This window comes from Apostichopus japonicus, chromosome 17 (assembly GCF_037975245.1).
Source record: "Apostichopus japonicus isolate 1M-3 chromosome 17, ASM3797524v1, whole genome shotgun sequence".
NCBI classification, from domain to species: domain Eukaryota; kingdom Metazoa; phylum Echinodermata; class Holothuroidea; order Aspidochirotida; family Stichopodidae; genus Apostichopus; species Apostichopus japonicus.
Genome location: NC_092577.1, coordinates 16,769,766 through 16,783,488, shown reverse-complemented (window position 1 = coordinate 16,783,488; position 13,723 = coordinate 16,769,766). Strand labels below are relative to the sequence as shown.

Below are 13,723 nucleotides of genomic sequence, written 5' to 3'. Positions count from 1 at the left end.
GGAAATGATAATTTCCTTAAGGAATTAACCATTTCCCTAGGGAAACCTATGGATTTTTTTTGTAAGGGCACACAACCTCGGTTGGGCTAGCGGTGCTATCATGCCCATGACGAAGGCAGCGCCCACATTTCTTGTTCGGGTCTCCCCACACCTGAAGCAGGTACGGGGCTGACCGGGATACCGCACGTGGGCTTTACGCCCTGCAATAAACAGAAAGGAGGGAATGTCCTGTTTCAGGTCGATCCGAATCTGTCGATGCCCATTCAAAACCCCCAAACCGACCTAAAACAGTTGTGACAAGTTCCTGCCGTACCTCTAGTCCTACGTGGACGAGAGTTACCCATACGGATCGCACGTATGGAGTAACTGTCATCCCCTCGACGTTACTCAGCAACGTGACACTCTTCTGACGGGCCACGTGACTGGTAAAACGTAGATCGTACGTATTGCGACCCTGGGGAGCTTGCAAAGCATCAACCTCTCCAGGCACAACAACACCCTTGCTTTTTAAAATACTGAAAACTTGCACCGGTGGAACCGCTTGTTCACTGCTGAAGGACAACTTAACAATTCTGGAATCACGGCGCGATGCCATGATACCGAAAGGTGCCTAGGCCACAGAGGAGCAACAAAAAAACTAAGGACAGGTTGGTTAAACTACAAAATACAATCGATAAATAAACTGACGCACGCACGAACACACAAGATACCAAAACCCGCCTGACGGGAAGTAAAGCACAGTCCTATCTGTAGTAGTAAGGTTGCAGTAGGTGGAGAGCGAGACAGAAAAACCCGTCCGCACTCCACGAAAGCCACGAAGTTAGCCACTAGCCACTAGTTGTGAAACAATTATGCGAGCTACTGTCTTGGCGTCCACTGCATCTTGTAAAGTGTCACAGTGAAGAAGACCGAGCCTGGTACACCATACCCACCTTCAATCTTGTCTAAAAAGGAACTTATAGCAGTGTTCAAATTTGAATATTTCGGGAATAAACAGCATCTAGAAGACTTACTGGGAAATAAACAGTTGAGACTCTAAATTTAGGTGAATGATGGACAAGGCAAAGCTGAGTTTGTTATTAAACTAAATTCAAAACTGTTTATTAACAATAAGACTGTTAATTAACCATGCACACCAATTATTGATTGTTTTTTTTTCATGCTCTTTTGCAGTTCAAGGCAGCCTCAGTACTGTCTCCTCTCAGTGAGTAAGAAATGCACAATCCTGGGATGTCGCCAAACTTTTGCATGCCAACAGTCTTCCTCGCTGATGATACTGGAAGCACAGAATCCATTTCTGAAGATGAAACTAAACAGCGCGGATGTCTGCCATGAGGACCAAAACCTTCAACCACCTCATTTGGGGTCCCAACATTGAAACGGCGAAATGCAGTCATGTTTGTAAAGTTACTGTTCTCATTTGTGGATGTTACTTCAACTCAACAATAGCTTTGGCATCACTGGGTGCTTACTGGGGAAACGATTTCAATCTGTAAATAATTGGTGGATTCAATGGACTAATCACTGCAGATGTGTTATGTTGTGGAGAACAAGTATATTTCCAGATCAAGAAAAACAATTGCACAGAGATTTGAACGATATGAAGCATGGAAACCTAATTTCAGGGCTTGAAAAGTACGACAGCACTGATGGCCTTGCCGTCGTGCCCTTCATTTTCCCTGAAACATGTCACTATGCCCCTCATAATGGGACCTCACTGATGGCACAAAATGTGTCAATGTCCTCTTGCATGTGCCACTCGTGCCCTTTTGGAGAAAAAGAAAATTGTCAAATTTATTACAATTAGCAAAAATACCTATTGCTTTAATTTAGGGATTGTTGTGCCATCGTGTGTCTTTGAAATCGCGCCGTCATGCCTTTTGCCCCTTTTCAAAATTACGTTGAGCCCTGTCATTTAAACACTTCCCCCACTCCCCCACCCACCTCTGTTACTCTCATTCTTGTCACATTAAATTCAGCATCATTGCACTTAACTACTGCACAATAATAATTCACCCAAACACATAAAGTATGGTGAATTCATTTGTAATCAACCTTTGTTTGAAACATTTGTTATATATGTATATGACTGATGTGTGAAGCCATAGGTCATGGATTGTAATCCATGTAACTGGCCATCTAAGTTTGGAAAATTAGTTTTGTGACTACAAAAATAGGTTTTTAGCTAGGTATTTTGATTTTGTACTCTCCTGTGGCAAAATTTACCTTTAACCTCTTATGCTCCACAGGATGCCATGAAAATTCTAAGTGAAACACAGGCTGGAAAAAGATGTCATCAAAGCCGTGCTTGCCAATAAGTTTCTCACAAAGAGAGACAGACCCACTATGGTTTCCATGTTGGTTGGGCCATGGAGCTACAAACAGAAGGAGAAAACCCACTCTCCAATGTCCGTAAAACAATCAATCATCGCCTTAACCACCCCGCTGAGTTTCGCGACTAATATCAGTTGCGATTATGTTACATCGGGCAGTGCGAAGCGACCGCGAGAGCTCCTTTGATCTTGCATCATTGTAACCGCCGCAAATGGATAAAACGACTGGTTGTGTACAAATAAAGCTTATGAATATGCATCTTCTAAAGTTCAAAGTGCGTCAAATGCATGTTTACTTCTGTTTTCTAGCTCCATGGTGACAGCTTTGAGATTAAAATCTGATTAAGCCCCACGCTAACAGCTATATCTTTGGTATACAACAAACCCGATATCGTTGCACGAAACATTCACTGAGTAAACCGTGTTTTTCAAGATCCAGATTTTAGTGACTTATACCGAAAAACTGCCCTGTTTTTCGCGGATTTTCTCGCTTTCCGGACATCTCCGGACAGAACTCCATCGTTTTACGTGCTGAAGACGACCTATTCTTCACAGTATACAACGACTGGATAGTGTACGGGTATGTACGAAAATGCTCTTCGACTTAGAATTTGCAATGTATTTTCACTCAGACTGCCGAAATGACAGTGTTGTACAAAATGGCGTCTGTGTTAGCTTGCACAATTACACGGATGCAGTCCAAGAGTAATTGTTTTTTAAAGTGAATTAAATGATGATGCTTAAAATCTATGAACATTAGCCCATTTCATAAGGGTTAAAATTGTAGTCCCCTGGCCCTAGGCTAGGCCTTATTATAATAAGTGTTAGGGTCGAGAGCATTTACCTATAATATAAGTAATGCTAGTCCCTTGCTTGGCCAATCTCAAGTGTGAATGAAAATACATATTTTTAGACATGTTGTGAACACTTAACTGAGATTGAAGGGCTACATTAAGCCTTTAGATTGTCAGTATCCAACAAAAGAAGAATCTCTGTACGATTGCTTGATTTATATTTATTCGATTGGCCTAATATTTTCACGGTTCATGCCCTGAGCTAGATTGGGCCTAGTGGATCAAGTTACTTTACATAGGCCATGTGTAAGCCGGTGTAGTGGCAATGTGACCCACACACCAGTAAATAAAAAATACAAACCATAAGCCTATATGCAATGCTGTCGGAATTGAAAATATGGATAATTTTTTAAATAGTTATGTGCAGGCCCCTCTCCTGACTCCTTGAAAATTTTCATAAAATAGTCCTGAGTTTTGGTAGATTCCAATGCAAACCAGATGCATTGGATTACACTGCAATTGTGCAATAAAATATCAACCGACTGTCCCTTACGGTACTACAAAGAACTGACTGCACTGGGCCACAGTGGTCCCAGTGTTACATCACTGCATTGATGCCCAAAAGTTAAATTTCCTTCTGTTTTATTCAATAAGTTTATTGACCCATTTGGAAAGAACTGATTTTATGTGGGAAGTAAAAGTACATGTAAATTAAAACATAATGTCAATTTGCTTACACTTTGTGCCATTTCTTTTTCTCAAGGTATGGCGAGTGCCCATCTGGAGCACTTAAGAACGTTGTGCCGACTATGTGGCAGCACAAAGACCATCCCAAGTGACAGAGCGCCAAAATCTAAACAGGTCTACCATTCATGGATATTGAAGGCATTGTCATGGATATTGAAGGCATTGAAGGCATTGTCCATAGATGTTAGTTTGGATGTTGCTGAAGTACACCCAGAATTTGTATGCCAGTGTTGTACACTCAAATTGCAAAGGTGGAAGAAGAAAAAAAATAAAGGCCAAAATTCTTCTGTCAATATTACATTGCAGCCATATCAGCCACATTCGGAAAATTGCACTTTATGCGGAGTGGCTGGAAGCACAAAGGAACACACTGATCTACAAGGGTATTTTTTGAAGAAGACTATTGAGTTTGGAATGCTTTCTTGGATGAATGAGGGGCACTGCATTGTTGTGGAACTAAACAAATCCGGGACTTGCATAATGAAGAGGATATGTGTCAATGAAAAAGGTTCATGGGAGATGTATGTTTTAGGTGCACAGCTAAGCAAAGAAGATTGTGCACATTGGATCAGCCCTCTAGAAGAACTTCAGTCAGAAGGCAATGTTGAGAGTTTTTTAACCAAAGTTAAAGACATTGGGATCAGCGAGGGAAATGGTGATGTGTTTGATGAAGCTGAAGTAAACACAGTGAAATTTAAGAACTTTAATGTTGAACAATATATAGCCAAGGATGGGAAAACATCAATGACAGTCAGACACAGTCAGTGTAAACTTTTGTGCAATCCATCAACCCAGAGATGTGATTTGTGTAATCATTACAGAACTGCCTTGTATGTGAAGCGAAATCGTTTACGTGGTACAGTTGGGAACCCAACGAACTTGACATCACATGTACGGAATGACTTGCTTTCTTCCCCACAGAAGAAACTCAAACTCAAACTCTTGGAAAGGAAGAAAGACAGTTTATGTACTACAATTTCAAAGTTGGAAGACCAAATTAAAAGAATATTTGAGGTTGAAGGAATAAAGTTGGACCATGAAAAGGACTTATTTCTGAAGGGAATTTTCATGAATGAAGAGGACTCCATGAAATCAAAAATCAAACCTGGGTCCCCACAATTTCTTCTTTGGGAACAGCAGAAAAATAATCTAATGAAACCATCAAATCGCTGGAGGTGGCACCCAGAAATAATCAAATGGTGTGTGGCAGTCCATGGTAAATCTCCAGCTGCATACAACTTAATCAGGCAAAGTGGCTTCCTTACTCTTCCAAGCTTAAAGACTATAAATAAATATATTCATTTTTGTAAGTCAGGGGTTGGTTTTATTCCGGAAGTTTTTCAGAAGGTGTCCAGTGAAATTGGGCCTACCACAGGTGACATTAGTGAAAATGTAACCCTCATATTGGATGAGATGAAAATCAAGTCTGGCTTGGTCTTTTCGGGTTCCTCTGGACGCCTTGTAGGTTTTACAGACACTGGCCCAATCAAGAATATGTTGGATTATTTTGAGAGGAGATTTAAGGGAGAAACAAACTCAAAGAAATTACCATTAGCATCACATGTGCTTGTTCTAATGGTACGATCTATTTTTGGAACTATTAAAGCACCAATTGCTTATTTTACAACCTGTGAACTGAAAGGTGATGATCTTTTTCCTATTGTCTGGCGGTGCATACGTCATCTGGAACTTTTCAGCATCCGCGTAAGAGCAATTATTGCCGATGGAGCTTCTCCAAATAGGAAGTTCTTTAAACTCCATGAAACAGTAACAGATGATGGCCTTACATACTACACCCAGAATCCGTTCAGAGAACGCGAAAGAATTTATTTCTTCTGTGATGTACCTCATCTCTTAAAGACAACACGGAATAACTGGGAAAATTCTGGTTGCAATTCAAAGTCAAGAATGCTTAGGGTGAGTGCATGCATGCTTATTAAATGTGCTAGTAGACACGTGTAGCAAATTAAGCATGTAACATTCCGCAGATAATCCTTTAGGCAGTTTAAAGGCCATTTGTTGACTCTAACATTAACAACAATATCAATTAATGTATTTTGAAATAGAGCTTTTGACTGGTCCATTTTCTCATTTATCTTTAGCGGGAGTACTGGACAGCTTCCTGCATTTTTAATCAAATTCAATGAAATAATGTTTACAGCTATATAGCTTCAAAAGAAAAATTTTACTCAAAATTTACACTGGTTGTAATAATAAATGACAGCTGTTACATAAAATACTGTAAAGGTGAAACAAATCTTTACCCCTCCAATGTGAAGCCATTATGATATCTCTATTGTAGTGTTCAGTGTAATGATTTCTAGCTGGGCAGCCCACCTAGTGGGCATACTTGTGTATTTAATTATTGTACTGACAAGGAGTTGGGTTTGGGATTTAGAAAGGCAAATACATTTAATGTCCCAAATAGTGCAGCTACTGTAACTAAAATTGCAGTGATCACAATGATGTATATTAATCCAAATTATATTGTTACATGTATTATTCTAATGAGGGATATGTTAACAATTTTTTTTTTTTTTTTTTTTAATGGCAGTTTCAGGGGAAAGAAATCCGATGGTCCCACCTGCTTTCTTTGCAAGAGTGGGATCAGCAGCTGAATGCCCAAGCACCAGGGTTGAGGTTTGTTCATAAACTTACTTATGAACACATGAACCTTACACCCTCATTAAGGATGCGCGTCTACTTGGCAGCTCAGGTAATGCATTGCAAGTCATATTATTACATACAGTATTTTGCTCAGTATTGTATCTGCATGCAAGTTATTTACTTGTGACTTTGTATCAACTATACTGCACAATTTGTCCATTATTTACTTGTTCATATCAATTGGTGCAATTGGTGAAGTATGCCTCGAAACAGTGAATTTTGTTATCAGTATGAGTATTTTTTTTAAATATATTTTACAGGTTCTCAGTAAGACAGTGGCAAATGCAATAGAGTCGATGGGAAGAGATGAGATGGCATCAACTGTGCACTTCATCAATAAATTGAATGACTGGTTCGATTGCTTGAATGTTGCCAATGTGACCCAACACATTCAAAGCAAGAATCCTAACCTGGCCCCGTACCGAAGTATCGATGATGAAAGATTGAAGGTACAGCCTGCCTCTTCAAATATTGTTTATGCTATCACCTTTGTCTTTCTTTCCTTCTGAATAAGCCTTCTCTTCTAACCTTGCCGGCACTATGTGATCATTGCTGATAAGGTGCCTTTAAACCAACCAACCATGTTTCTGATTAGGTTTGTAATGTGCATTCTCACAGGATTCTACTGATCTCCAACCCAGTTGCCTGTGACAGCCAAATATCCTTTCTGGACGAGAACAAAATATGTAAAGAGCGTATATCTATTGTCAAAAGTTCTTCAAAAGGCAACGATATTTTATAATTGATTGTCATCCATAAAAATGCCAATTGCAGTGCTCACCAGAAACAGTATGTTGTTCTTGATCCGATTTGACAAACCCTGCATGGTCAGCTTTGTAAGAAAATAGATTTGAGCACCAGGTTGCACATGACAGTTTCATTGGGCCGTGGAGCAAAAAACAGAAATGCTCTGAAAAATATTCCGAAAGTTTATAGTATACTTGAAGTAAGACTTCGGATATAGAAGTATGTGATTTGGTATCATTTTACTGAAATTTCTTTTAGTTGCTGGAGGATGATTTCCTAGGCTTTCTAAGTGAGTGGAATACAGAAGCACAAGAAGCTACAGATGTCCCCAAGAAGGAGAGACACAAGCTGTTCTTGAGCAGAGAAACCTACGCAGGACATCAGATTACAGGTATGTGCTTTTGGGTATTTCGAAAGTGACAGTAGACAGAAGCAAGTGGTCAAGAATATGGTCAAAATAACATACCATTTCTATAAAGCTGTCTTGAAAACAAAGTTTCTCAAATGGGGCCAGAAAAAAAGGGTAAGTTATAAAGTTTGATAAACTGGTAATGCATTCATCTGTGTGAAGTTGGAGCTTCATTCTCTTGGTAGTTTGTTGTGGTGTTATACTGTACTCTTATAACAGTAACATTAGACATCTTGATATATTAATCAACTGAGTCTTCCAAGATTCACCATGGGATACTAATATTGTTAGAAATCAAATTAGCATGTTTTTTTTTTTAAATTTTTTTTTTCTCAGTGGGTTTTTAATAAATATTGTCCTTTTCTTTTCCCATAGTGAAATCTTTTGTACAACTTACAAAAGAACTTCTTCAAACCCCTGGTGTAAAGTATATTTTAAGCGAAAAATGTTCACAAGACCCACTGGAGGAGTACTTTTCAAAACAGAGGGGCTGCGGAGGCAGGAACGAGAATCCAACTGTTGAGCAGTTCGGGCACAATGCTTTGTCCTTGATGGTTGCAAGTTCAAAGGCAATCAGCTCATTACGCAGTAACTGCCGCAAAAGGCCAAGAGAGGAGGAAGCAGATTGTTTGTAAATCACATTTGCCAACTTTTTCACTTTACGTATGGAACAATTTTTAAGTACATTTCCATATGAAGAACCAAAATTTATGTTATTTTTTTTCGTGGAACTGGTAAATTGTAATAATGAGTTAATGTTCTAAAGCTCTTCTAATATCTTTTACATAAATGTTTTCTTTGATTAATACAGTACCAGAGGCATAGCCAGGTTTATGATATGGGGTGGGGGGGGGGCAAAGTCAAATTTATGTCCCCATTTCCAGGCACTGAGCGGTGGCTCAATGTCCTGGGGAGGGGGGGGAGTATAAGGGACATCCTCTTCCCTAGAAAAATATTGTTTAAAATGGGCTTAAGATGCAAAAGGGTGTTATCATTTCCATTCTTTCAACTGAATATGTGTACTAAGAGGAGTACATTACATTTAGATAAAAAAAAATCTGGGGGGGGGCACTCTGCCCCCCCACTATCTACAACACTGAACAGTACTGTAAATGAACTAGAACTGATTCGATTGTTCTGCCTAAATTTAGCTGGCACTACAGTAGTTTTATTTCACAGTATTTTAATTTCTTATTTGAACCTTTATTGTACTAGTACTTAAAGGATTTCTGTTACAAGAATATTGTCATTTGACCATGTGCTCTAGATTATTTTTGGTGGAACTCGTATATTTAAATAACAATGTGGTGATTTGATCTTGTATAGTTTTCATGTTAGCCTGTGAAGTAGTTTTATTTTCCTTTTGTTTAGTACAATATATACAGAAAAGGAACTCCAACTGGCTGTTCTGTTTTTTGGCCAGCTCTCATTATTTCACAGCACAATAGTTTACACTGCTCAGCAAAATAATGATAGAAATAGCAAAGGTAATGTAGGGACAGGTGCCCTTATAAACATATGCATAACATTGAAAAGCCAAGTTGAGGATTGAAATCAAATTTTGTGCTCGAATTATGTCCATATAATTAAACTTGTGGAACTAAATACATTTTAATTTTGCTGACACAAGGCCTAGGAAGGTAGCAGGGTGAGAGGGGGGGGGGTTAGTGGGTGTCTTAAGGAGTGAAGGTGGGTCAAGAGAAGGAGCCAGTGTGGTGGTATTGATGTTGAGTTGATGGAACTCAAAATGCCAAAGGTGGTATAAGGGTTTTACTTTAGAGAGATAGGGAGTTAGGCATCTGCGAAAGTTGTGGGAAGGATTCTAAATGCTGGTGAGGTTATTGGGGGTGTAGAGAAGACTAAGCTTTGCCAACAGAGAAAGAAAGGGAGGAAGTGGAAAGTTTAAAATCATCCATGCTGAGCTAAAGTGCTTCTTTCAAGAGGGTGTAAATATTGCGAAGTTGAGAGTTGTGGGAGTTGATAGTCCAATTTAGAGCGGATAGTGTACCTGTAAATTCTGAGGGTGTACCAGACCTACAGTAGGTGGTGTTGAAGAGAAAGCATGTGTCACCTTTGACCTTCATCCATAAAGGAAACAAATAATCACAACAAAGTTTAAACTTTGGGTTAAAAAATTGTACAAAACTGACAATATTCTAGTTCCACTATATTTCTCTTAACTAACGTAAAATTGTTATAAGCTTGAAAAATGAGGTTTGCCATGGAAAGAACAAACGAACTATGTAAGTATACAAAATTATTAATATAAAATCAAAATATATGGACACCAATCAAGTTAATCTCAGTTTTACTCCTTGCTTTCACTTGCCAATTCTTTTCTTAATGGTTTCTCTCCTTTCTTGCTACAAGTTTTCTTTTGTTTTTTTCTTATCTCCATGTACATTCTAACAAAAGCATTTACTCTTAATTTTACCCAATAAACAACAAACGTATGAAGCAACCTCCCACTTAAGTCCTCGTTTAGCAAATCTTTAACAAGATCTGCCCACCGATTCTGAACTTGCTTGTGTTGCAGAAGTTTTTGCAGAAGATGGTCTTTCACATTTTTATTTCTCAAAATAAGCAAGGTCTTCATATTTAAAATTTGCTTTGTGTGAAATTCCAGTCTTAAAAAACATGAAAACATTATCATTAACTAAGAATAATCCGCCTCTATTTTGTTTTTCCACCCAGGCTTTACTGTAATCCAAAAAACTGTGACCTTCACCTGCAACTGACATTCCTTTCAAACATTGTAAAAATATTAAAGCATTCTCAGTACTCTTAACTTTGATGTAACGTTTTTTAAGGGCACATGGCACATAACCTGCTACATATCTTAGAATTTGTTCCTCATGTTTGTCAACAATTAGTGTATCTTCCAAATTTATGTCGTTGGGAACATCCAGCCTCTCAAACTCTTCCAGCATCAGCTTCACCATAAATTCAACTATATGTTGTAGCATAAACATTTGTAATTCAACACTGGTCCTTGAGACTGGTTTTCCCCAAAAATCACTGTCCAAAGCTCCTCCACCAGCTTTCTTGAAAACATCAGTTTTCTTGAAAATGCTTGCAAGTTCTTTGCTTTAGGAATGTTCAAGCAATAAAAAGGGTCTGTAAAAAAAAAATTCAAACATTCAACAAAAAAGACCATAGCAATTGCCTTTGTCTTTTCTGCGGTAAAAGCCGACGAGGTTGATTTCGTACCTGAAAAAAAAGTAGAGGACATGAAACAATAATATTTTGTTTGACAAAGCAAGAATAAATTATCAGGCCTGCTTCAAGAACTTTGAATGAAAAATGATGCCTTAGAAACAATACAGCAGACATTTAACATGGCCATACATGAATTGTTTCCATAATGTAATAAAATATTATGTACACTAAAATTGCAGAACCTATATATATCTGTCCGGGAGATTCTCTGTTGCATTGTTCACTGGCAGTATACTGCAGACTGACAAACAACCAATTTAAGGAACATTCAGTACGTGTGTTTACGTGTACGTACATTGTACAAATTCTTTATAAGCTATACACAACTTTTCGAGTCTTTGGTGGATCAATTGTTTTGTTAATGTTAATTGTTTCTCCACATGGCATCTTCACGTGCAATTCCAAATAATCCTAGCATCACTTACTCTTTGCATTCTTGGTATTTTGTCCCTTTCTTCACTTTTCCTTTGCTTGCCTTCGCTGAAAAGCTTGATGATGGGACATTGTGTGCATCATCTGTAGATTCATCTGAAATCTAAAGCATGGTTTAAGAAATGGAATATTGTGACAATTGTTGCATACATGTTGCAATCCCCTTGTCTGTGCAACTTTCTGAGAGAAAAGGAATACTGTTGATGACACTTAATAAACTGTGGATGTCATTGTCAATAACAATTTTTTTTATTCTATACAATATTGTTATAAAGATCATGCAATAAAAGAAATAACTTAAAAGTATGCTGTATTGATGCCAGATATGACTACCTAAATTTGGTCAAAACTCTCAAACTGATAAATTACCACTGGTCATGGAGGTTGGAGGAAGTTGACCCCATTGCAACATTCAGTCATCCTGTGCATTAATTTAGAATGTCTGAGAACAACTTGAAGAGTAAAGACCTACAGGAAAGTACTTTTTGAAACTTCAAACAATTATGACGTGCTATAATTTGGGGTCTTATACAGACTACCTTTAAGATAAAAATTTATTTCAATTTGAAAATGGTCAACAGATGAATACGAGTTAGTAAAATACAGACTATGAACAGAACAAAATGGTAGGATTGTGAAAGTTGCAAACGTTGTTATTATTACTGTAAATTAGGAAATTAAAAATAATAATAGCTTAGGTTACTATTACTACTCGTACTAGCTTAGTAACCACAGCCTAGTGTAGGGGGAAGCCTAGTCCACTTCCCATCAATTTCAAGCAATTACAGTTATTAGCCTAATGAATAATAAGAAATTAATTTTAAAAATAGGTCAATCAAAACGAAATATCAAAAGTATATCAAATATAAATCATGACATAGGCTTACCAAATGTTTCTGACACATCCTCATCGCTGCAGTTTGAACAAAACCAGTTATCTCCGTCGAGATGATCATTAAACTCTACACAGCCCACATGAAACCATTCGACTTGACAATTTTTTCCTTCGCAATGAACTAAATTATCAGTGACTTCTATGTCATTACAAAAACAGATCGTAAGTGGCAGGTCATGTGTCTCCTCATCATGTCCAATATCCCAAAAATCTTCAAGTTCTTTCCTCTATGTCCTCGGCGGATGCAAAGATTTTGGCAGCCATGTTTCGTGTTTGTTAATTTTGTTAATTTATAACACTAGGCCTAGGTTCCCAGTGCAATAACAAATAGCGCTAACGTTATTTGCCTAATGAACGAAGAAAAGTTTTATCGGTAAATACTTGACTAAAAGTACCTATTCCGCCATTATTTGTTCAAGTATTGCGATGAAATATATGCTGAGGAAAACAATTAATTATTAAGTACGAATCTTCGCATGATTCGGTAAGAAATGAAAGATATATTCCTATCGAAATTCTCACACGTGGAGGTAACGTAACATATATGAGTACTGTGTATACTATTTCAATTACAAACACGGTAGAATCGCAGCGTCTGTTATGTTGTGAGCGACCCTATACGAAATGACCTTTGTACCATGAATTACGTAATAGCTGATGATGGCTTTACGCGTGTTTGTGCCCTGAGGCATGTTTACTTATGGCGATCAAATTTTGTCGGTTACAATGATACTTCAAAGTGGGTTTTCTCCTTCTGTTTATAGCTCCATGGTTGGGCATTTCATCAAGAAAACGGACACGGACCAAAGGTCAACATAACCAAAAACAATCCCAGTCTGTATAACAACCACCAAAAACCCAACTGAAACCCACAAACAGAAAAAAATATGTAATGGACTGGTAGTTTGGACTATCAACTGAACTACTAAAGAGACCAAATCAGAATGTAGGGCAATTGGAAGAGGTCTTGTGGAATTGTTGTCATATCCACTGCATGACGTTTTGGATCCCGCATGGCGGGTCACGTAAAAAGCACACTGCATGAGTGATTCAGTTCCACTATTGTTACCTAAATTCTACTTCCATTCTCATGCCTTTCCATCGGACTTTAGTTTTGCTATATAGAATGAAAAGTCCTTTAAGACTACATTGTAGAAACTTAAATAAGGACTACTGAAGTAGCACTTGTCTAGAGTTTTGTCTCGCCTGAACTATGTTCAGGGAGAGACTTGGCAATCACTTGACGTGTGTCCGTCTGCAAACCAATTTGCATAATTTATGCATTACAACCAGTATATGGGTCGTTCCATGAACCTGAGACACACTGCATTGTGTTCTACCTGACATATTTCATCAGTAAATTACATGCTGATGAAGCAAGCAATGGTTGTTTGTTTACCTGGTGGTCAGGCATGATAGTCATTAGTATTCCGCAATATTAAAAAAAAAAAAAAAAATCATGATTTTTTTAAATAAAATG

At 38.0% G+C, this 13,723-nt stretch overlaps 1 protein-coding gene and 1 long non-coding RNA gene across 3 annotated transcripts; one reads left to right on the top strand and one right to left on the bottom strand.

Moving 5' to 3' along the window:
• The first annotated feature begins 2,393 nt into the window (after positions 1-2,393).
• Positions 2,394-9,365, top strand: LOC139985052 (uncharacterized). Of its 2 annotated transcripts, XM_071999231.1 has the most exons (8): positions 2,394-2,913; positions 3,891-4,012; positions 4,043-5,791; positions 6,429-6,590; positions 6,802-6,990; positions 7,547-7,619; positions 7,650-7,679; positions 8,073-9,365. In XM_071999231.1, the coding sequence occupies exons 2-8, from the start codon at positions 3,893-3,895 to the stop codon at positions 8,330-8,332; spliced, it is 2,583 nt and encodes an 860-aa protein (XP_071855332.1). In that variant the 5' UTR covers positions 2,394-2,913; positions 3,891-3,892; the 3' UTR covers positions 8,333-9,365. The 2 variants fall into 2 exon arrangements, with proteins under 2 accessions (XP_071855332.1, XP_071855331.1); XM_071999230.1 differs by having other exon boundaries at positions 2,396-2,913; positions 7,547-7,679; positions 8,073-9,364.
• A 486-nt stretch (positions 9,366-9,851) lies between these two features.
• Positions 9,852-13,030, bottom strand: LOC139985053 (uncharacterized). The gene is made up of 3 exons (XR_011799265.1): positions 12,236-13,030; positions 11,342-11,444; positions 9,852-10,907 (listed from the first exon to the last, which is right to left on the bottom strand). It is a non-coding gene; the product is annotated as an uncharacterized lncRNA (long non-coding RNA).
• Positions 13,031-13,723: the final 693 nt, after the last annotated feature.

Bases quoted from the DNA above. Each gene is read 5' to 3' on its own strand.
- LOC139985052 (XM_071999230.1), top strand. From the start codon at position 3,893: ATGGCGAGTGCCCATCTGGAGCACTTAAGAACGTTGTGCCGACTATGT. The intron at 4,013-4,042 runs GCATTGTCATGG...AAGGCATTGAAG, and splicing joins ACCATTCATGGATATTGAAG to GCATTGTCCATAGATGTTAG. The intron at 6,591-6,801 runs GTAATGCATTGC...TATATTTTACAG, and splicing joins GCGTCTACTTGGCAGCTCAG to GTTCTCAGTAAGACAGTGGC.